The 23,478-nt window shown below is 43.6% G+C and overlaps 2 protein-coding genes across 2 annotated transcripts in view; one reads left to right on the plus strand and one right to left on the minus strand.

Annotated features, from left to right (window-relative positions):
* The window catches only part of LOC120998388 (zinc finger protein 316-like), a 224,581-nt gene extending 209,246 nt beyond the window's left edge, over window positions 1–15,335 (minus strand). The window contains exons 1-3 of the mRNA XM_040429058.1: window positions 15,004–15,335; window positions 14,253–14,408; window positions 14,047–14,170 (exon numbers count right to left, since the gene is read on the minus strand). Of these exons, the coding sequence (XP_040284992.1) occupies window positions 14,047–14,170; window positions 14,253–14,408; window positions 15,004–15,075 (352 nt within the window). The 5' untranslated portion in view covers window positions 15,076–15,335. The remainder of the gene's footprint in view (window positions 1–14,046; window positions 14,171–14,252; window positions 14,409–15,003) is intronic.
* The window catches only part of LOC120998306 (oocyte zinc finger protein XlCOF7.1-like), a 1,981,422-nt gene that overhangs the window by 1,073,820 nt on the left and 884,124 nt on the right, over window positions 1–23,478 (plus strand). The gene's annotated exons all lie outside the window — the stretch shown is intronic.

Here is a 23,478-nt window from a genome sequence, read left to right on the forward strand (position 1 = left end):
CCCCACTTTGGGACTTCAACTTTTGGGGGTCTAATCCCTTTTACAATGCATTCCAATACTTCTGTATAGGAATGCATTGGCTGTATGAGTAATACATTGTGTATTACTCATACAGCTTCCGGCCTGTGAGATCCAGGGGGCATCGCGCTTCCATGCCATCGGGTCCCCCCTACAGTCGCATGGGGACCCGATGGCACTGCCGCCCGCCGGATAAGGTAAAACCGTAGGTCTGAATTGACCTGCGGTTTGCGGTGATCGCCGATGCGGAGGATCACATGACCCCCCCGGCGTTGTGACAGGATGCCCGCTGAGTGATTTCAGCGGACATCCTGTTTCGATTAACCCCCGCCGTGCCGCAATGTAGTTTTAAACTTAGGACGTACCGGTACGTCCTGGGTCCTTAACCACCTCCGGACCGCTGTACGCACAGACGCGTCCTGGAGGTGGTTGATTCATTCCGAGTGGACGCATATACGCGTCATCTCGCGAGACGCGAGATTTCCTGTGAACGCGCACTCACAGGCGCGCGCGCTCACAGGAACGGAAGGTAAGAGAGTTGATCTCCAGCCTGCCAGCGGCGATCGTTCGCTGGCAGGCTGGAGATGTGTTTTTTTTAACCCCTAACAGGTATATTTGACGCTGTTTTGATAACAGCATCTAATATACCTGCTACCTGGTCCTCTGGTGGTCCCCTTTGTTTGGATCGACCACCAGAGGACACAGGTAGCTCAGTAAAGTAGCACCAAGCACCACTACACTACACTACACCCCCCCCCGTCACTTATTAACCCCTTATTAGCCCCTGATCACCCCATATAGACTCCCTGATCACCCCGTATAGACTCCCTGATCACCCCCCTGTCATTGATTACCCCCCTGTCATTGATCAACCCCCTGTAAAGCTCCATTCAGATGTCCGCATGATTTTTACGGATCCACTGATAGATGGATCGGATCCGCAAAACGCATCCGGACGTCTGAATGAAGCCTTACAGGGGCATGATCAATGACTGTGGTTATCACCCCATATAGACTCCCTGATCACCCCCCTGTCATTGATTACCCCCCTGTAAAGCTCCATTCAGACGTCCGCATGATTTTTACGGATCCACTGATAGATGGATCGGATCCGCAAAACGCATCCGGACGTCTGAATGAAGCCTTACAGGGGCATGATCAATGACTGTGGTGATCACCCCATATAGACTCCCTGATCACCCCCCTGTAAAGCTCCATTCAGATGTCCGCATGATTTTTACGGATCCACTGATAGATGGATCGGATCCGCAAAACGTATCCGGACGTCTGAATGAAGCCTTACAGGGGCATGATCAATGACTGTGGTTATCACCCCATATAGACTCCCTGATCACCCCCCTGTCATTGATTACCCCCCTGTCATTGATTACCCCCCTGTAAAGCTCCATTCAGACGTCCGCATGATTTTTACGGATCCACTGATAGATGGATCGGATCCGCAAAACGCATCCGGACGTCTGAATGAAGCCTTACAGGGGCGTGATCAATGACTGTGGTTATCACCCCATATAGACTCCCTGATCACCCCCCTGTCATTGATTACCCCCCTGTCATTGATCACCCCCCTGTAAAGCTCCATTCAGACGTCCGCATGATTTTTACGGATCCACTGATAGATAGATGGATCGGATCCGCAAAACGCATACGGACGTCTGAATGAAGCCTTACACGGGCGTGATCAATGACTGTGGTTATCACCCCATATAGACTCCCTGATCACCCCCCTGTCATTGATCACCCCCCCTGTCATTGATCACCCCCCCTGTCATTGATCACCCCCCCTGTCATTGATCACCCCCCCTGTCATTGATCACCCCCCTGTCATTGATCACCCCCCCTGTCATTGATCACCCCCCTGTCATTGATCACCCCCCTGTCATTGATCAACCCCCTGTCATTGATCAACCCCCCTGTCATTGATCACCCCCCTGTCATTGATCCCCCCCCTGTCATTGATCACCCCCCCTGTCATTGATCACCCCTCCTGTCATTGATCACCCCCCTGTCATTGATCACCCCCCCCTGTCATTGATCACCCCCCCTGTCATTGATCACCCCCCTGTAAGGCTCCATTCAGACATTTTTTTGGCCCAAGTTAGCGGAATTATTATTTTTTTTTCTTACAAAGTCACATATTCCACTAACTTGTGACAAAAAATAAAATCTCACATGAACTCACCATACCCCTCACGGAATCCAAATGCGTAAAATTTTTTAGACATTTATATTCCAGACTTCTTCTCACGCTTTAGGGCCCCTAGAATGCCAGGGCAGTATAAATACCCCACATGTGACCCCATTTCGGAAAGAAGACACCCCCAGGTATTCCGTGAGGGGCATATTGAGTCCATGAAAGATTGAAATTTTTGTCCCAAGTTAGCGGAACGGGAGACTTTGTGAGAAAAAAATTAAAAATATCAATTTCCGCTAACTTGTGCCAAAAAAAAAAAAATTCTATGAACTCGCCATGCCCCTCATTGAATACCTTGGGGTGTCTTCTTTCCAAAATGGGGTCACATGTGGGGTATTTATACTGCCCTGGCATTCTAGGGGCCCCAAAGCGTGAGAAGAAGTCTGGTATCCAAATGTCTAAAAATGCCCTCCTAAAAGGAATTTGGGCCCCTTTGCGCATCTAGGCTGCAAAAAAGTGTCACACATCTGGTATCGCCGTACTCAGGAGAAGTTGGGGAATGTGTTTTGGGGTGTCATTTTACATATACCCATGCTGGGTGAGATAAATATCTTGGTCAAATGCCAACTTTGTATAAAAAAATGGGAAAAGTTGTCTTTTGCCAAGATATTTCTCTCACCCAGCATGGGTATATGTAAAAAGACACCCCAAAACACATTCCCCAACTTCTCCTGAGTACGGAGATACCACATGTGTGGCACTTTTTTGCAGCCTAGGTGGGCAAAGGGGCCCATATTCCAAAGAGCACCTTTTGGATTTCACTGGTCATTTACCTACTTACCACACATTAGGGCCCCTGGAAAATGCCAGGGCAGTATAACTACCCCACAAGTGACCCCATTTTGGAAAGAAGACACCCCAAGGTATTCCGTGAGGGGCATGGCGAGTTCCTAGAATTTTTTATTTTTTGTCACAAGTTAGTGGAAAATGATGATTTATTTATTTATTTATTTTTTTTTCATACAAAGTCTCATATTCCACTAACTTGTGACAAAAAATAAAAACTTCCATGAACTCACTATGCCCATCAGCGAATACCTTGGGGTCTCTTCTTTCCAAAATGGGGTCACTTGTGGGGTAGTTATACTGCCCTGGCATTCTAGGGGCCCAAATGTGTGGTAAGGAGTTTGAAATCAAATTCTGTAAAAAATGACCTGTGAAATCCGAAAGGTGCTCTTTGGAATATGGGCCCCTTTGCCCACCTAGGCTGCAAAAAAGTGTCACACATCTGGTATCTCCGTATTCAGGAGAAGTTGGGGAATGTGTTTTGGGGTGTCTTTTTACATATACCCATGCTGGGTGAGAGAAATATCTTGGCAAAAGACAACTTTTCCCATTTTTTTTATACAAAGTTGGCATTTGACCAAGATATTTATCTCACCCAGCATGGGTATATGTAAAATGACACCCCAAAACACATTCCCCAACTTCTACTGAATACGGAGATACCAGATGTGTGACACTTTTTTGCAGCCTAGGTGGGCAAAGGGGCCCACATTCCAAAGAGCACCTTTCGGATTTCACTCGTCATTTTTTACAGAATTTGATTTCAAACTCCTTACCACACATTTGGGCCCCTAGAATGCCAGGGCAGTATAACTACCCCACAAGTGACCCCATTTTGGAAAGAAGAGACCCCAAGGTATTTCGTGATGGGCATAGTGAGTTCATGGAAGTTTTTATTTTTTGTCACAAGTTAGTGGAATATGAGACTTTGTAAGAAAAAAAAAAAAAAAATCATCATTTTCCGCTAACTTGTGACAAAAAATAAAAAGTTCTATGAACTCATTATGCCCATCAGCGAATACCTTAGGGTGTGTACTTTCCGAAATGGGGTCATTTGTGGGGTGTTTCTACTGTCTGGCCATTGTAGAACCTCAGGAAACATGACAGGTGCTCAGAAAGTCAGAGCTGCTTCAAAAAGCGGAAATTCACATTTTTGTACCATAGTTTGTAAACGCTATAACTTTTACCCAAACCATTTTTTTTTTTTACCCAAACATTTTTTTTTTATCAAAGACATGTAGAACAATAAATTTAGAGCAAAATTTATATATGGATGTCGTTTTTTTTGCAAAATTTTACAACTGAAAGTGAAAAATGTCATTTTTTTGCAAAAAAATCGTTAAATTTCGATTAATAACAAAAAAAGTAAAAATGTCAGCAGCAATGAAATACCACCAAATGAAAGCTCTATTAGTGAGAAGAAAAGGAGGTAAAATTCATTTGGGTGGTAAGTTGCATGACCGAGCAATAAATGGTGAAAGTAGTGTAGGTCAGAAGTGTAAAAAGTGGCCTGGTCTTTCAGGGTGTTTAAGCACTGGGGGCTGAGGTGGTTAAGGACTCGGCAAACATGGCGTACTGGTACGTCCTAAGTCCTTAAGGGGTTAAACTCCTTCACTGTATTTGCAGCTACCACTTCTGCAGGAAGGCTATTCCATGCATCCACTACTCTCTCAGTAAAGTAATACTTCCTGATATTACTTTTAAACCTTTGCCCCTCTAATTTAAAACTTTGTCCTCTTGTAGCAGTTTTTCTTCTTTTAAATATTCTCTCCTCTTTTACCTTGTTGATTCCCTTTATGTATTTAGCAGTTTCTGTCATATCCCCTCTGTCTCGTCTTTCTTCCAAGCTATACATGTTAAGGTCCTTTAATCTTTCCTGGTAAGTCTTATCCTGCAATCCATGTACCAGTTTAGAGAGAGTTCAGAGAAGAGCTACTAAAGTATCAATATCCTTCTGGAGATTTGGTCTCCAGTACTACGCACAATACTGCAAATGAGGTCTCACTAGTGCTCTGTAGAGTGGCATGAGCGCCTCCCTCTGTCTACTAGTAATGCCTCTCCCTATACACCCAAGCATTCTGCTATCATCTCCTGCTGCTCTATGACATTGTCTGCCTACCTTTAAGTCTTCTGAAATAATGACCCCTAAATCCCTTTCCTCAGATACGGAGGTTAGGACTGTATCACTGATTTTATATTCTGCTCTTGGGTTTTTACGCCCCAGGTGCATTATATTGCACTTATCAACATTAAATTTTAGTTGCCAGATTTTTGACCATTCCTCTAGTTTTCCTAAATCCTTTTCCATTTGGTGTATCCCTCCAGGAACATCAACCCTGTTACAAATCTTTGTGTCATCAGCAAAAAGACACACCTTACCATCGAGGCCTTCTGCACTTTCGCTGATAAAGATATTAAACAATATGGGTCCCAGAACAGATCCCTGAGGATCCCAGATCACTGGTAACAATACCATGGTCTGAATATACTCCATTGACTACAACCCTCTGTTGCCTGTCCCTCAGCCACTGCCTAATCCATTCAACAATATGGGAGTCCAAGCCCAAAGACTGCAATTTATTGATAAGCCTTCTATGTGGGACAGTATCAAGAGCCTTACTAAAGTCCAGATAAGCGATGTCTACTGCACTTCCGCCATCTATTATTTTAGTCACCCAATCAAAAAAATCAATAAGATTAGTTTGACATGATCTCCCTGAAGTAAACCCATGCTGTTTTTCATCTTTCAATCCATGGGATTTTAGATGTTCCACAATCCTCCCCTTAAGTATGGTTTCCATTAATTTCCCCACTATTGATGTCAGGCTTACTGGCCTATAGTTTCCCGATTCCTCCCTACTACCTTTCTTGTGAATGGGCACAACATTTGCTAATTTCCAATCTTCTGGGACGACTCCTGTTGCCAGTGATTGGTTAAATAAATCTGTTAATGGTTTTGCTAGTTCACCGCTGAGCTCTTTTAATAGCTTTGGGTATATCCCATCAGGCCCCTGTGACTTATTTGTAATAATTTTAGACAGCTGACTTAGAACCTCTTCCTCTGTAAAGACACATGCATCAAAAGATTCATTAGTCTTCTTTCCTAACTGAGGTCCTTTTCCTTCATTTTCCTTTGTAAAAACTGAACAGAAGTATTCATTGAGGCAGTCAGCTAGTTCTTTATCTTCTTCCATATACCTTCCTTCTTTTGTTTTTAATTTGGTAATTCCTTGTTTTAGTTTCCTTTTTTAACAAAACAATAACAAAAAGACAGGTGCACTCTGCAGTCTCACTAAACCCTCAAACTGATTTTAAAATTGAGAGATTAGTGAACATGTCTAAGCCCGGGCACCACGCCAAGGTTTCTCAAGTAGCCCGGGACCTAACACTCTCCTACCTGAGCCGTATGGGCAATACCAGGAGCCAGTGGGCAAATTACAGGAGCATAAGACCGACTCACAAACAGCTCACCAGTTACCTCCAGCATGTAGCCATGCTTGCAATGGGAGGAGGGAGGAGTCTGCGAGTCCCACTCAAGACTGCCTGATATGTCCCAGGCCTCACAGGTGCACCTAAATGTGGCCTGTAGATGGAAAACGGGCACATTTAAATTGGAGTTTATACACCTCCAGGAATCTATATATACAAACTAAGAAGACAGGTTGGCATTAGCAGGAGGTGCTCAAACCCACATGCAGTTGTGCATATATATAGGGGAGCAAATCCTGCACTTGTGGCCCGTTGCTAATGGCAATCCCCAGCAAAATGCATAAGGCTAAATATTTCCAGCTACATGCTGGAGGTAACTGGTGAGCTGTTTGTGAGTCAGCCTTATGCTCCTGTAATTTGCCCACTGGCTCCTGGTATTGCCCATACGGCTCAGGTAGGAGAGTGTTAGGTCCCGGGCTACTTGAGAAACCTTGGCGTGGTGCCCGGGCTTAGACATGTTCTACACCGTAGGACATGTTGACTAATCTCTCAATTTTAAAATCAGTTTGAGGGTTTAGTGAGACTGCAGAGTGCACCTGTCTTTTTGTTATTGTTTTGTTATATTGTTATATTAATTATGACATCCGCACTTGTTACCTTGTGTAGGATGTCTATTGTGGTACTTGTGGTTCGCCGCGGGCATCCTCCACCGTATGCATTTTGCTGGGGATTGCCATTAGCAACGGGCCACAAGTACAGGATTTGCTCCCCTATATACAGTACAGACCAAAAGTTTGGACACACCTTCTCATTCAAAGAGTTTTCTTTATTTTCATGACTATGAAGGCATCAAAACTATGAATTAACACATGTGGAATTATATACATAACAAACAAGTGTGAAACAACTGAAAATATATCATATTCTAGGTTCTTCAAAGTAGCCACCTTTTGCTTTGATTACTGCTTTGCACACTCTTGACATTCTCTTGATGAGCTTCAAGAGGTAGTCCCCTGAAATGGTCTTCCAACAGTCTTGAAGGAGTTCCAAGAGATGCTTAGCACTTGTTGGCCCTTTTGCCTTCACTCTGCGGTCCAGCTCACCCCAGACCATCTCGATTGGGTTCAGGTCCGGTGACTGTGGAGGCCAGGTCATCTGGCGCAGCACCCCATCACTCTCCTTTATGGTCAAATAGCCCTTACTTTCAAAGTTTTCCCAATTTTTCGGCTGACTGACTGACCTTCATTTCTTAAAGTAACGATGGCCACTCGTTTTTCTTTACTTAGCTGCTTTTTTCTTGCCATAATACAAATTCTAACAGTCTATTCAGTAGGACTATCAGCTGTGTATCCACCTGACTTCTCCTCAACGCAACTGATGGTCCCAACCCCATTTATAAGGCAAGAAATCCCACTTATTAAACCTGTCAGGGCACACCTGTGAAGTGAAAACCATTTCAGGGGTCTACCTCTTGAAGCTCATCAAGAGAATGCCAAGAGTGTGCAAAGCAGTAATCAAAGCAAAAGGTGGCTACTTTGAAGAACCTAGAATATGACATATTTTCAGTTGTTTCACACTTGTTTGTTATGTATATAATTCCACATGTGTTAATTCATAGTTTTGATGCCTTCAGTGTGAATCTACAATTTTCATAGTCATGAAAATAAAGAAAACTCTTTGAATGAGAAGGTGTGTCCAAACTTTTGGTCTGTACTGTATATGCACAACTGCATGTGGGTTTGAGCACCTCCTGCTAATTCCAACCTGTCTTCTTAGTTAGTTTCCTTTTTTCATTTATGTATCTGATGAAAGTCTTATCGCCTTTTTCCCCTGACTGAGCTAATTTCTCTTCTGCCTGTGCTTTAGAGGCTCTTATAACTTGTTTGGCCTCTCTCTGCCTAATCTTATAAATCTGTCTGTCATCCTTGTTTTTTTTTTTTTATAATTCCTAAATGCTATCTTTTTGTTTTTAATGATTTTGGCCACTTCTGCTGAGTACCACAGTGGTCTCTTCCTTTTTTTGCTTTTACTGACAAGCCTAATGCAATTTTCTGTTGCCTTCAATAGTGCCACTTTTAAGTAGTCCCATTTCTCCTGGTCTCCAATGAAACTGTTCCAATCTGATAGGGACTCGTATACCACTAATCTAATTTTAGAAAAGTCAGTTTTTCTAAAATCTAAAACTTTTGTTTTTGTGTGGTGTGACTCAGTCACTGTACTTATAGTAACCACACTGACTGGTGATCACTAGATCCCAAGCTTTCCCCTACAGTAATATCAGATACCAAATTCCCATTTGTGAATACTAAATCTAAAATGGCCTCCTTCCGGGTTGGCTCCTCAACTACTTGCTGTAGAGATAATCCCAGTAGGGAATTTAGAATATCTGTACAGTGCTAAAAGTTACAAATAGATGACAAAGTACAGAAATAGAATAAGGATGAAATAATGGATGGCATACCAGTTAGATCGGTGAGGGATCTACACTGGGATAACAGTGGAAAGTTGGCCAGACTTACACTAGGTGTATCCCCAGGAATCTGAACCAGGTGTGGTTTACAGTAGACTTAGCCTCATTCACCTCCTTTTTGTCATTGACAGAAGGCTGGCCAATTTGAATGCAAAATGTGAAAGGTTGTATGGCATAATTCTAATTTGAGCAAAAACATCTTGTAGGTGTCCCTGAGTAGGATAATGGCACCACCAAGGTTTACACAACATTTTTATCAACCCAGGCATACCAAACACAAATATGAAATATTAACCAGGCCAACCAATATATAATTTGGTAGGTTTCCTAAGGCTAAAAATCCTGGTGCGTGTGCTTGGAACACGCTGACTTACAGTGATGACATCAATTGACCATGGGACTTCCATTCCAATATTATAATCACTCACATTTATCATCATTACATTCACACAGAGAAAGCTTCATTCCAACAACTCCTTTTTGGTGTGTTATTTCTGTGTCAGAGTGTATAAAGTTATTTCCAAGTTTACTTGGTGATCCCTGAGCGCTACTTGTATTTTCCTCTCTTTGTGAGAAACCCATCAAGGAATGTCAGTAGTATTAAGTCAGAGCAACTGGACTGGTATTTCACAAGTCATCCGACTGTCTTTGTAAATTACAATACCTTATATGAGAAATCTCTGACACTAGTGATTCATGGTTCAGCCATGGAGGTAAGGTGTTGATTGCATTTGCATTACTGATATCATTAGGTGTAATTGTACTGCATCAGGAGAGGTGTTAGGACAGCATTGTAAGGGGCAGTGTATATTGCCGGAGATTTCTTGTACAAGCCATTCTATATGAGAAAGGAATTCAGATGACCAGTGAAAAGTCTTTGAGAAAAAAAAAAAAGGTCCAGTTGCTCTGATTTATTACTACTGATATATCATGACCTAGATGAATGAAGACCTCCACAGACTGCCAAGGAAGATATGAGATGTATAACTGACTGTGCATGATCTCTATGGGAGAGTAGGCAATAAAAGCTCCATTGGAAGAGACCAATAGACCGTAAGGCCTCATTCACACTTTTGTATTTCGGTCTATATCTTGTATCAGTATCTGTAAGCCGTAACAGGGAACGGAATAAAACAGAGAAAGGAATAATGGAAAGTCTTCCATGTTCGGGAGCTACTCCTATTTATAGCCTACAAATACTGGTGTAAGATACTGACCAGAATACACAATTGTGAATGAGGCAAAGAGAAGGAAATAGAAGATCTGGGTTTTTAACAAATTATTGTCAACTCAATTTGTTATTTTTTCCCCCATCACCTTTATCTTGATATATTGTATTAATGAAGAGCAAATACCCATTCCATATCTCCACATATCCATCCAGTCCACAGGCCGAACTGGATGGACAAATGTATTTTTTCGGCCTTATGTACTATGTTACTATGTTACGTAGGTTACATAAAAGTCTACAGGAGGTGTCCTTCCGTTTCTCACTGTGTCCCTCTGGATTCTCCTGCAGTGCTGGCGGAGGTATGAATATGGTAAGAAGCAAGGTCCATGGGGACAATCATCTTCACTGCTCTGACAGTAAACAACGCTCTTCTTCTTCTTCTTTTTTCTCATATCCACAATACTTTTCCTCCATGGATCCTGGTCATTGTTGACCTCAGGGAAATATAATTTGGCTCTTTGGCAGACCCAGGGTAATTCCACAAAAAAATATACTCTCATATAGGCTGGTAAATGCATGGAAACACTTCCCACATTTCAAACAAGAATTTAATTTCTTCTATATGCGAATTCTCTGATAAGTTTAAAATTCTGCTTTTCTTTTTCACATAAAGAAAATCAAAATGGCTTCTCTCCTGTGTGAATTTTCTCATGTGTAACAAGACCTGACTTTTTTGTAAAACAGTCACCACATTTGGAGCATATAAATGTTTTTTCTTCTGTGTGACTTATCTGATGCACCTTGAGGCTCCCTTTATAAAGAAAACCTTTCCCACATTCTGCACATGAATACTGCTCTCCTATGTGACTTCTCTCATGATCAACAAGCAGTGGTTTATATATAAAACCTTTCCCACATTTTGAACATAAATACGGCTTCTCTCCTTTGTGCCTTCTCTCATGATCAGCAAGCTGTGATTTATATATAAAACCTTTCCCACATTTTGAACATGGATATGGCTTCTCTCCTGTGTGAACTCTCTGATGTTTAGCAAGATCTGATTTATGTCCAAAACATTTCCCACATTCGGAACATGAAAATGGTTTCTCCCCTGTGTGAATTTTCTGATGTCTAATAAGACTTGACTTTTTTGTAAAACATTTGCTGCATTCTGAACATGAATACGACGTCTCTGCTGTGTGAATTCCCTCATTCTTCATGACTTGCGATTCATACATAAAACCTTTCCCAAATGTTGAACATGAATACGACTTCTCTCCTGTGTGACTTCTTCTGTGTGCATATAGACCTGAGATGTCTGTAAACTGTTCTCCACATTCCCCATACTGAAAACTTGTAACCTCTTTCGGCCCGGTACTTGTGATAACAATCTGTGATTGGTCAGGAGAAGGTTCCTTATGATTAGGAACATTATTTGACAGATCTGGTCTGTGAAGTCCTGGATGGACATTACAGGTAATGAGGTTTTCTCCTGAAGAGCCATGCCCGATATCTTCATCTTCTCCTTTATAATTTAGTGATAAGATGAAGTTTCCCTCAGAGTTCTTACTGGGATTTTCTGTTAGGATTAAAAACAAATTTTGTGTTTTCTTTTCAAACAGTAAAGAAGACAATTCTATAAGCTTCCTATCAGGCTGTGTGCAGTTTTTGATGTAGTTTTTATGTCAAAAGGAAGGAGAAGTACAAGTCCTTCCTTTATATTTCCCATTTATATGAATCCTTTCTTGGCTTTGGCACAAAATACTGAATCAAAAACTGAACTAAAAGAAAATCATTTGTGGTCGTGTCCTTATAATTATAATGGATGGATGACAAAGTCCAGGACTCTGCTCTACACTCACCGATCACTTCTATTACATAAACCCAGACCTGAAAACATTCAGAAATCTGAGAATCCCACCCTTCTCTGACAATCAGGCCTGTCCTCTGCCAGCACAGTTGGTCCTTAGATATCAAGTGGAGATGATTTTATTACAATAACCTAAACTCTTCGTGAACGGCCTATTTTAGACCTTACAGGGGTTGTCCACACCTTTATATTTAATAGCCTATCCTCAGGCTGGGCCTCCAGTATCTGATTGTCAGGGTTCCACACACCTCTGATTAGGTCCATCCATTGTGCTTTGGACAGAGCTGGTTCATGTAGTGCTGCTACTATTGAGATGAATGGAAGCAGCACTGCAGTAACCGGCTTCGTCCACAGACTGAGCAGTGTAGTTCCAGCGCTGACTTCCTGCACCGGAACTACTGCAGAACAGCTGATCAGCAGGGGACAAGGTGTTGGATCCCCACCAATCAGATAGTGAAGGTCCATCCTGAGGACAGGTCATCACTTGTAAAAGAATAGACAATCCCCTTACTTGTTGTAATTTTTTTTTAGGTTTATTTTATTTATTTTTCAGAAAATAGCAATAGATAAAAAGTGTCAATCCATGAAAGTAATACAATTCATATACATCTATAAACATTCTCAAAGCACAAGTCACTGAAATGTAATGCCATTTTCTCATACAAACCAGTCGGACTAAGTCAGATGACTAGCAAAAGGTCTTCAAGAAAAAAAGTATAACAAGTCCAGTTCTTCTGACTTATCACTACTGATATACCATGACCAAGATGAATGAGAACCTTCACAGAAAGCTCCGCAAGGGTTGTGGCTGTACCAGGTTACTACAGCACAGCTGCCCCTAACTTTAATGGCAGCTGAGCTGCAGTAACCCAGCAGGGACACTGCACTTTGAACGGCGCTGTGTTTCCTATTTAATTAGAAGTGCTAGATCCTTCAAGGAACAGCTGACCATAAAGGAGTGGCAATCAGACCTTTACCGATCAGATATTAATGCCATATGCTGAGGATAACCCATCAATATCAAGAGCCTGGAAAACCCATTAAGTTGGTTAAACTGAGTTTCCTCAGACCCTGGGCATCACTGCAGCCGTTCATCGCAGCCGGTGTGCCTCCAAAACCTGATGCTAAGCCGGGTGTCCAGCCTGGAGCATGAGAGGAGGGAGAGAAGAGCTGGGAGAAGATTTCTCCTGCACTGTACATAACACAGGGGTCACTGCCCGGAGTGCTACTTTACTGCAGCTGTAAGGTGGAGCCTCACCTGAAGAAACATCTCACTTCCCTTCCTCCATTCATTACTCCATACCTGTGGTCACATGGACTGGAATGTCCTCCTCCACCTCACTCTTACACGAGAGATCGCCCATCATCTGCTCTTCTTCATCCTCCACTTTAATATCAGTCACATCTTCCCCCTGATTTGTCATCTGTAACAATTCAGCACAATACAGCAGACAGGTGGGAAATCTAACAAATCCACATAAGAGACCCCCACAATCTATGACCCCTCTTCGACTGCAGGACCCCCCTATATAGATGTGTATAGGGCTCAGCTCCATCTACCTGATAGTTCTCTGGGAGCTTCTCCTCTGGACAGTCTTGGGAATACAGAGGACGGGGACATCTCTCGGGGGGATTTCTTTCTATGAGTCCATCTGTAAGAAACACATAGTGAAAGGATAGATTGATTACATGTGATGATGAGAGTAGTATCCAGGTGACCCTCGATGCAGACAATTCTTACACTGATGAGCGCTATATAAATCCATCTCCTCTTCTTCAACTTTAACCTCAACTTTAATATCCATCAGATTTTCATCCTAAACAAGAAAAATGTAAATTGATCTTTGGTCCAATCTCTTTCTGGTCAGATTCTGGTGAGACATCAGCTCCATCTACCTGATGGTTCTCTGGGAGCTTCTCCTCTGGACAGTCCTGGGAATACAGAGGACGGGGACATCTCTCGGGGGGATTTCCTTCTATGAGTCCATCTGTATGAAACACACAGGGACAGGAGAGATTATTACATGAGATGATGAGAGTAGTATCTATGTGATCTTTACACTTTTATAATCAGGACGATCTCCTCTTACCTGGTGATGTCAGAGGCCGGTGAGCCTCCATCATGGCCTCCTTGTACAGATCCTTGTGTCCTTCTAAATATTCCCACTCCTCCATGGAGAAATAGACCACCACATCCTGACACCTTATAGGAACCTGACAACACAATAACACCGTCATCACCCAGACCCTTCAGTGCTTTTGATGGAGAATTTCCCAGCATTCCCAGCAGTGTTACCTCTCCAGTCAGCAGCTCAATCATCTTGTGGGTGAGTTCTAGGATCTTCTGCTCATGTATCAGGGGGGGAGGCTCTGTGATTGGGGCCCTGCTCCACCCTCCTGACTCATAGATGATGGGAGTCCCTCCCGATGTCTTATTCACTATGGTGTAATCCTGTGGATGGAGAGAGACACTTAGGGAAAGAAATAATTTCTTGACTCGAGACCTACAATCAGAATTGCTCCCTAGATCATGGTCTCATCTCCAGTAATCTAGACATTAGAAGCTAGAATATTACTACCCTCCAGACCTCCAGGCACCTTCTGGACTCTTCTAGAGAATTTCCCATGACCCCTTTCCTCTGGCAGAGAGCTCCATAGTCTCACTGCTCTTACAGTAAAGAATCCTCTTCTAAGTTGGTTGAGAAACCTTCTTTCCTCTAGATGTAGTGGAGGCTTCCTTGTTATGGTCCAGTATCTTCTAGATGTCAGACTAGTGGTAGAAATATTCCCTTCAGGCCACAGTCCGGCCATCTCCTCCTCTGCTTCCTCTCCTCCTAGGTACAACGTGCCTACTTACCTTCTCATGGCTCCTACAACATGATTATTGGTCCCCATAATACATCACTGACCATACTGGTGGCTTATCTTGAGGTTCTCCATCACTTGGAAGTTCTGAGGGCCGTTCTCCAGGACCCTGGATTCTCCTTAACCGATGTCTGACTTGTTACAGAATACAATAAAGAGGAGTGAAATCTAGAAACGTTTACCTCTCCGCTCAGCAGGGAGATGATCTCCAAGGTGAGGTCTAATATTCTTCTGCTGATCTCCTTCCTGTCCATCTTTGGTGGTGATTCAGGAGAAGAGGAGAGAACTGGAGGAGCTGGAGGCTTCTAGTACTGCAGGCGCCTTTATGAGGAGAGGAGAGGCTGGAAATCCTCCAGGGACAAGAGCATTAATGAGATCCAGAACCGCACTTACTGCTCCTGGAGAGACCCCGCTTCTAAGAGTCCCCAGCGCCGGGGATAAAGGGGGATTCTAGAGAAGTGGCTGATACCAGAGAGAAGAAGAGGCTCCAGACACCACAGCAGTGACTACCGACCAGGACCTGCTCTGTATCTGCTGCACTGCAAGAGCTGAAGGACCTGGGATGATGTCACCGTCATGTGATCAGTGCAGGGGGCGGAGCTCAGCAGTGGAGAGAAGTGGTAGAGAAGGACCTGTGATGATGTCACTGTCATGTGATCAGGAGGGGCGGAGCTCAGCAGTGGAAAGTATAAGTGGTGGTGAAAGACCTGTGATGATGTCACCATCATGTAACATAGTTCACTCGGGTTCTCATCACTATTTAGTTTTCCATTCTTCTGATCCGTCAGAACAGAAAAATAAAGAAAAAAACGATCCTGTATTAAAGGTTCCGTTATGCTTAGTTATGCACAGTTGACATCCGTGTTAGCAATTTCCACATGCAGGACTTTATTTCTGTCCCCGTAGCTGTGTGTGTAGTATTATCATATGATCTAGGACACCAGGATTATAGAAGGACATCTGTTCGTAGAGATACATTAGAACCCCGACTTCAGTTATTTCAGGAGGAGTTAGAAGAACTTTGAATTTGAATGAAAGAATCCCTCGACTACAAAGGGTTATTTCTGTGTCAGCTGCAGGGGTTAATGTGTCCTTTCGGCCGTACGCTGATCGGGGGAGGAAGAGACAGATGAAGGTTATTGTGCCGGTATGTGGACACTGCAGGAAGAAGTAGTCCGCTGGGCAGTGCTGGATGTGGTCCGCATTGTATGGAGGTTTTACAGATTAGGAAGGCACAGGTAAAGGGATTAGAGATGAGCGAATCGAAGATGATGAAGTGAAATTCATTATGAATTTGAGGAACAATTCGATTCGCACCGAATGCGAATTTCCTCGCGCTTCGTAGTAACGAATCACATTTTTCCTAAAATGGCGGCTGCACGTGTGAGAACATGGAGAAAGGAAGTCTGGGAAGGCGGGATCACCCATACTGACATGCATGCAGCCAATCAGCAGCCAGCCAGCCCTGTGATGTCACAGCCCTATAAATAGCGCAGCCATCTTAGATTCTGCCATTCACCAGCGCACTTGGTACATGGTCCTTTTTAAGAACCCTCGTGCTAAATTACAGATTATTATGTTGGGAGCGGTAAATGTACCCCGGTAAAACACGTTTCTTTTTAGAAGCTTTTGAAGATGCTACACTGTTGACTGTATATAAAATGTATTTGTATGTAACGCATTATAATGTTTTGGTTTTATATACATTTTTTTACTTTAAATGTATATAAAATGTGTTTGTATGCAACGTCTTGTAATTAGTTTTACATAAACTCTTTTTATATAAAATGTAGCCCGCTTTTTTTTTACAATAAATCCACTATCTTGATTAGTAAAAATTGCTTAAACAGTTGGGTCGCATTGTTTGATAGAAGCTGCCTAAAAACGTTGCTAAAATGACGGATATTGCCGAGATATTGTGAAAACAGTACTGCACGCCGAAAGCTGTCGTCTCTTATGGCGGCGTAGAGCCCTTATTCAGAGAAGTACGAAAATTTGTTCGCATATCTAACCACCTGAAACTCGTGTGTGGGGTCTTGTAGGAAATTAAAAGTTTGATTTGGACCGTGAGTTTCAGGTAAGTCATTTCAGGTTTTTAATTCAAATTCAGTGTGTTGACTCAGCTGTCCAGTGTGGTGGGAGTTAAATTACACTTAGGCACTCACAATGGAGTTAAATTGAACTTACTTTTCATAGACGTACATACACTGTAAGCTGTATATGAAAGGCTGCAGTTAAAAGAGCGCTTTTAATTTACATGGTATAGCATTATAATTAAATTAATAAAACTTTTTAAAATTATTTAAATGTTGTCATCCTTGATTTTTTTTATCATTGCTATTATAATTAAAAGACCCCCGGCCGTGTAGTATACGTCTTTTGGCCATGTCCGGGCATGCCAATATATAAAAGGCATATCAAAATTATATCAAATCACAAAATGACATAAAAGTGGTATAAAACTGTATCAAAATTTTATAAATGGGATATAAAGTGTTAATAAAAGCTTATCATTTGATAAGGACTTATAAAGTGATATAAAAAGCTTATCATTTGATATAAAATTTATATTAAACCATATAAAATTATATGAAAATCATATCAAAGTGGGAGGCATTTAGGCGTGGTTTGGGGGGGCGAGGGGAGAGAAATGGGCGGATATGGGTGGGGTTAGGGCGTTTCTGGGAGGAGTTATGGTGTGAAAAAGGGGCGGGGCACCTGTCACTTTGAGTTTGACGAGACATGTCGCTGTCACGGCGGACAGAATACAAGATACACAGAAAATAAACAAACAAGTGTCTAGGCAAGAAGATGGGGATAAAGGTCACCTCCTGACAAATCCCTACCAGCTTTCCCTAGACTTCTAAGCCCACGTTTAGACCCTGATGGTGGGAATAACGTATCCTCGTGCCTAGGCTGAAGATACCCTAAAATCCCTAAGATGGTGAAAGGGGGAAAGAGGCAGCCTGCTCCCTCAGAACCTGGAGGGGGCAGGCGTCTCTCTAACAGCCTAGACAGACAACCACAAGAAAACAAAAGCCAACTTAGCTTTACTGAGCAGGAAGAGCTAATCCTTCCTTCCTCTGAGCCAGATAGAAGCTATAACCCGCACAGGACACTGGGAGTGGGCGTAATTTAAACTCAAACCAACGACCACACCCAGTGCACCTGAAGGGAGGCGGATATAGCTCAACTCCAAAACAAAACAAAAAGGCTACACACGAGCTGCTAACCTGGCAGACCTCCGCACATACCTCCTTCTACGGGTGACCTCCGGACACCCTGGCCCAACTTTATCCGGGTGGGATACTGAAGGGAACCCCGAAGAACTCTTGAGTCGAGAACCCTGGAGATCTCGAACTCTAAATTTCTATCAACCAGAACAGGGGGAGGAGGCAATGGCGATGGTTCCACCGGTTTCACATATCTCTTCAGTAAAGACTTGTGGAACACATCATGGATCCTCCAAGTATGCGGAAGATCCAGATGAAACACTACTCGATTGACCACCGCAGATATTTTGTAAGGTCCATGTCACGGCCACGGTTTTGGCTGTGACTCCTTGGGAGCCGCATACTGTTGCCCGCGGTTTTGGGTTGTAGTGTCAACCGCAGCTTGAGGCATAATGTAGTTAGCCTCAGGTACGGTTGCCGCGGACAACAGCTATGTGTGCGGTTCCCTTGGAGTTGTGTGCGCGTTTGTAGCACTTTTGTATGTCTGTGTGCACTTTGTTTATGTTTGCTGTGCACTGACGTTTTCCCATCACTGTGGCTGTCCGTGGCAACGTTTGGTTGTATTATGTACATGTGGTGGCAGTGTCCCGGCCTTCGGGCTGACTCCCAGGACACGCTTGCCACCCATGTCGTTGCCTGCGGCAACAGCCACAGTGTGTTTGTTGTTTGGACACTTCCCCTTTAAGTTATGTTTTCCCTTCTGTGGTTTTGGAAGGGTTAACTCCCTTTCAGTGTGTGTGAGTCACGGGGGGTGTCTGATTGTTGGGTGTGGCCTCTTGGCCTATAAAGCCTCACGGTTTTCCCAGGTCTGCAGGTTGCTTCAGCCATGCTTAGCTGAAGCAGCCTGCTGTGTTTACTACCTGCCAGTGAGAGCCACCCCTGTGGTCATAACCATAATGTCACATTTAAGTTTATGTCTAGTTATGTGTGATGTCTATTTGATGTTTCCTTGTGATTTTGTGCAGCTATGGATCTGGGTCCCTGTGTGGGGATACGTTGTTTCTGCACCCTGCCAGCACAGGGATCCAGTCAGCAAGGCTGTGGCAGGTAGGTGGAACTCCTTGTTCACCTGCCATATCCATAGAGCTGTTTATGTTCCCCTTTTCCAGCAGCTTGGTCATTGAGACTCCTGCTCCTCCGTGCCTAGGAGGAGTGGGTTGTCTTACCCTGCTCCTTAGCCCAGGGACCGGACGGAGGGTAAGTCAGGGCTCCTAGGTTCCTGCGCATGGGTCCTCCTACCTTTAAGGTCGGCCCATGCAGATAGGAGTTAGGGTCAGGTTAGGGACGCTGTAGGAGGTGACCTGCTCCCTAATCCTGTCTTCCTGGCCGGGCAGCCTAACATCATATGGCGTCGCACGGCTGAGGATTTCCCCCATCCTCAGCCGTGACAGTCCAATAAATCTTGGACCCAGTTTCCAAGAAGGTACTCTCAGTTTAATATTTTTAGTAGACAACCACACCAAATCACCCACACACAGATCCGTCTCTTGTCAGCCATTCGCTTATACCTCTAACCCATCTTCTCCAAATTCACCTGGATCCTCCGCCAGATAGAAGACAAGGCAGAAGAAAATCTCTCCTCCTCTGGCATCCCAGAGGAACTAGTCCCAGAAAAGGTACCAAACTAAGGATGAAAACCGTATGCGCCAAAAAATGGCGACTTACCCGTGGACTCCTGCCTACGGTTATTCAAAGAAAACTCTGCTAGGGACAAGAATGAGGACCAGTGCTCCTGATTCTCAGCTACAAAACACCTCAAATAGGTCTCCAGGTTTTGATTAGTACGCTCTGTCTGCCCATTCGACTGCGGATGAAAAGCCGAAGAGAACGAAAGTTGAATGCCAAGCCGAGAGCAGAACGCCCTCCAAAACCTGGAGACAAACTGCGTGCCCCTATCAGAAACCACATCCGAGGGAATGCCATGCAATTTCACGATATTATCAACAAAAATCTGACCAAGAGTCTTGGCATTGGGCAGACTGGCTAACGATACAAAGTGAGTCATTTTACTAAAACGGTCAACAACCACCAAAATTACTGTTTTCCCGGAGGAACTCGGCAGATCCGTAATAAAGTCCATAGACAAGTGCGTCCAAGGACGAGACGGAATAGACAAAAAAAGAAGTGAACCAGCAGGTCGAGTATGAGCAATCTTTGACCTTGCACAGGTTTCACAAGCTGCTACGTAATCCTCAACACTCTTACGTAACCCGGGCCACCAGAACCTCCGGAACATAAGATCAAAGGTGGACTTACCACCAGGATGTCCAGCAAGGACAGTATCGTAATGTTCCTTAAATACCTTGTATCGCAGTCCATCAGGAACAAACAACCTCCCTGGGGGACAAGAACCAGGAGCCACCTCCTGGGCTCCCAACACCTCCATCTCCAATTCGTGATACAGAGCGGAGACCACCACCCCATCAGCCAAAACCGGAGAAGGATCCTCCGAATCACATCCCCCAGGAAAGCTGCGAGACAACGCATCTGCCTTGACGTTTTTAACCCCCGGGCGAAAAGTAACCACAAAATTGAACCTGGTAAAGAACAGTGACCATCTGGCCTGTCTAGGGTTCAGACGCTTGGCAGATTGCAGGTAAGCCAAATTCTTATGATCTGTATATACTGTAACGGGATGAGACGCCCCCTCCAACCAGTGACGCCATTCCTCAAAGGCCAATTTGATGCCCAGCAATTCCCTATCTCCTACATCATAATTCCTCTCGGCGACCGAGAGCTTCTTGGAAAAAAAAGCACACCGAACCCATTTGCCAGGAGATGAACCCTGCGACAGCACTGCTCCAACCCCCACTTCTGATGCATCAACCTCCACCACGAATGGCTGAGACACATCGGGCTGCACCAGAATGGGAGCAGACGCAAAACATTCCTTAATAGCCGAAAAGGCCTGCAATGCCTCATCCGACCAGATAGAGACATCGGCGCCCTTCTTAGTCATATCAGTCAGAGGTTTCACAATGGTAGAATAGTTCAAAATAAATTTTCTATAATAATTAGTAAACCCCAAAAACCGCATCAAAGCTTTCTGATTCTCCGGTCGGTCCCATTCCAGAACCGCCCGGACCTTTTCGGGATCCATACGAAAACCAGAGTCAGAAAGCAGATATCCCAGAAACTGAAGCTCCTGCACAGAAAACACACATTTCTCCAATTTGGCATATAATTTATTCTCCCGAAGGATCGTCAAAACCTGTCTCACGTGATCCTGATGGGTCTTCAGATCAGGAGAGTAAATTAGAATGTCATCCATGTAAACTAGCACGAAACTCCCCACAAAATGATGGAAAATGTCATTGACGAATCGCTGAATATACCGCTGGCGCGTTAGTTAACCCAAAAGGCATAACCAGATTCTCGAAATGACCCTCGTGCATGTTGAAGGCCGTTTTCCACTCATCCTCTTCCTTGATTCTAATCAGATTGTAGGCCCCTCTTAAATCCAACTTGGAGAACACCTTGGCTCCAACAATCTGATCAAAAAGATCGGAGATCAAAGGAAGGGGATACGGGTCACGGACCGTTCAATTCCCGGAAATCCAAACAAGGTCTCAGTGATCCATCCTTTTCCTTTACAAAGAATAAACCCACTGCCACCGGAGACTTAGATGGCCTAATATGACCTTTTGCCAAACTCTCGGCAATATATTTCCGCATTACCTCTCTTTCAGGTTGAGAAAGATTGTAAAGCAGAGACTTTGGCATCTTAGCCCCTGGGATGAGATTAACTGGCCAATCATAGTCACGATGAGGGGGCAATTCCTGACCCCCCCCCCTCTGAAAAGACATCCGCAAAATCTGAGAGATACTGAGGTAAAGCTGTAGTAGACACACCAGAGATAGATGTGCCAAGACAATTGTCCGAACAAAATTCACTCCGACCAATGATTTGTCTTGCTTGCCAATCTATAATTGGGTTATGTTTTGTCAACCACGGTAACCCTAAGACTATAGGAGCGGGCAAGTCCTTCATGACAATACAAGACATGATCTCAATATGTAAATCACCCACCCTTACCTGAATACCATGAGCAATATGAGTGAGACTCCTTTGAGAAAGAGGGGAAGAATCAATTGCGAAAACCGGAATCTCTATTTCTAAAGTGCAAGTACTTAGACCCAGATTTTGAAGAAAAAGCAAATCAATAAGGTTTACCCCAGCACAACAGTAATAACATAGTTTATGCAGCCTCCTAAAGTTCCTACTACCAGAACGGATAGATACCTGACCCAGCTGCATGGGTTCCTCCCCTACCCCAGAGCTACATGTCATATCACCCTGGGGAGCAGGTGAGACTAAACCACTCACAGAAGGGATCCCTTGCGGGGAGGGAACCTTACACCTCTCTCTAATACGTCTATCTAACCGTACTGCCAAGGACATAGCATTCTCTAATGTATCCGGGTACTCATGAAAAGCTAGTGCATCTTTCGATCTCTCAGATAACCCCTGACAAAACTGACTACGTAACGCGGGGTCATTCCACTCTGACTCAGTAGCCCATCTCCTAAACTCAACGCAGTAAGCCTCTGCAGTATGTTCATGTTGAGAAGGGGTTGAGACGTGTGCATATATATCCGTGCATGCATGTATGTTATATATGCATACATTAACTGCCATGTCATGGGATGAGGTGCGCAGATGTGCCCTTAATATATAGCTGTGCCTCCTTAGTATAAATATTATAGAATATATAGTATTATAGTAAATTATTATAGTAAAAATATAGTAGAAACGACCATAGGCTTTGAAAAACCCCCATCGCCTGCAATCTCCCAAAAGTGCGCACGAGCACAGTCATAACTACACCAAGATTGACGCATAGAGGTATAAAATTTATGTCATGAGTGTGTCAACTATTGATAACTCTTTGCTGTTGTCTAAAATCTATTCCATACACGTCCTCTGATAGGGGACGTAACAGGGATTAAACTGATAGGAATAGTACTACTTAACATACCACTCCTATCTGGTGGCACATTAGGCCCAAATTTGAAGTAGGAGGACCGACCAAGCTTTTTTTTCCATCTCCCGGTTCCTAAAATCGATTCCACATACACGTCCCCTGATAGGGGAAGTAACAGGGATTAAACTGATAAGAATAGTACTACTTAACATACCACTCATATTGGGATTGCACAGTATATTACACAGCGCACGCGCAGTGCCCCAAATTGGAATTAAGAGGACCGACCAAGCATCTTTTTCCATCTCCCAGTTCCTAAAATCGATTCCATATACACGTCCCCTGATAGGGGACGTAACAGGGATTAAACTGATAGGAATAGTACTACTTAACACACCTTATAATAATAATAATAATACTAGTGGACGTAACAGGGATTAAACTGATAGGAATAGTACTACTTAACACACAGTACTGTGTTACTTTATGTTGTATTGCT

This window comes from Bufo bufo, chromosome 4, assembly GCF_905171765.1.
Source record: "Bufo bufo chromosome 4, aBufBuf1.1, whole genome shotgun sequence".
Taxonomy (NCBI): Eukaryota; Metazoa; Chordata; class Amphibia; order Anura; family Bufonidae; genus Bufo; species Bufo bufo.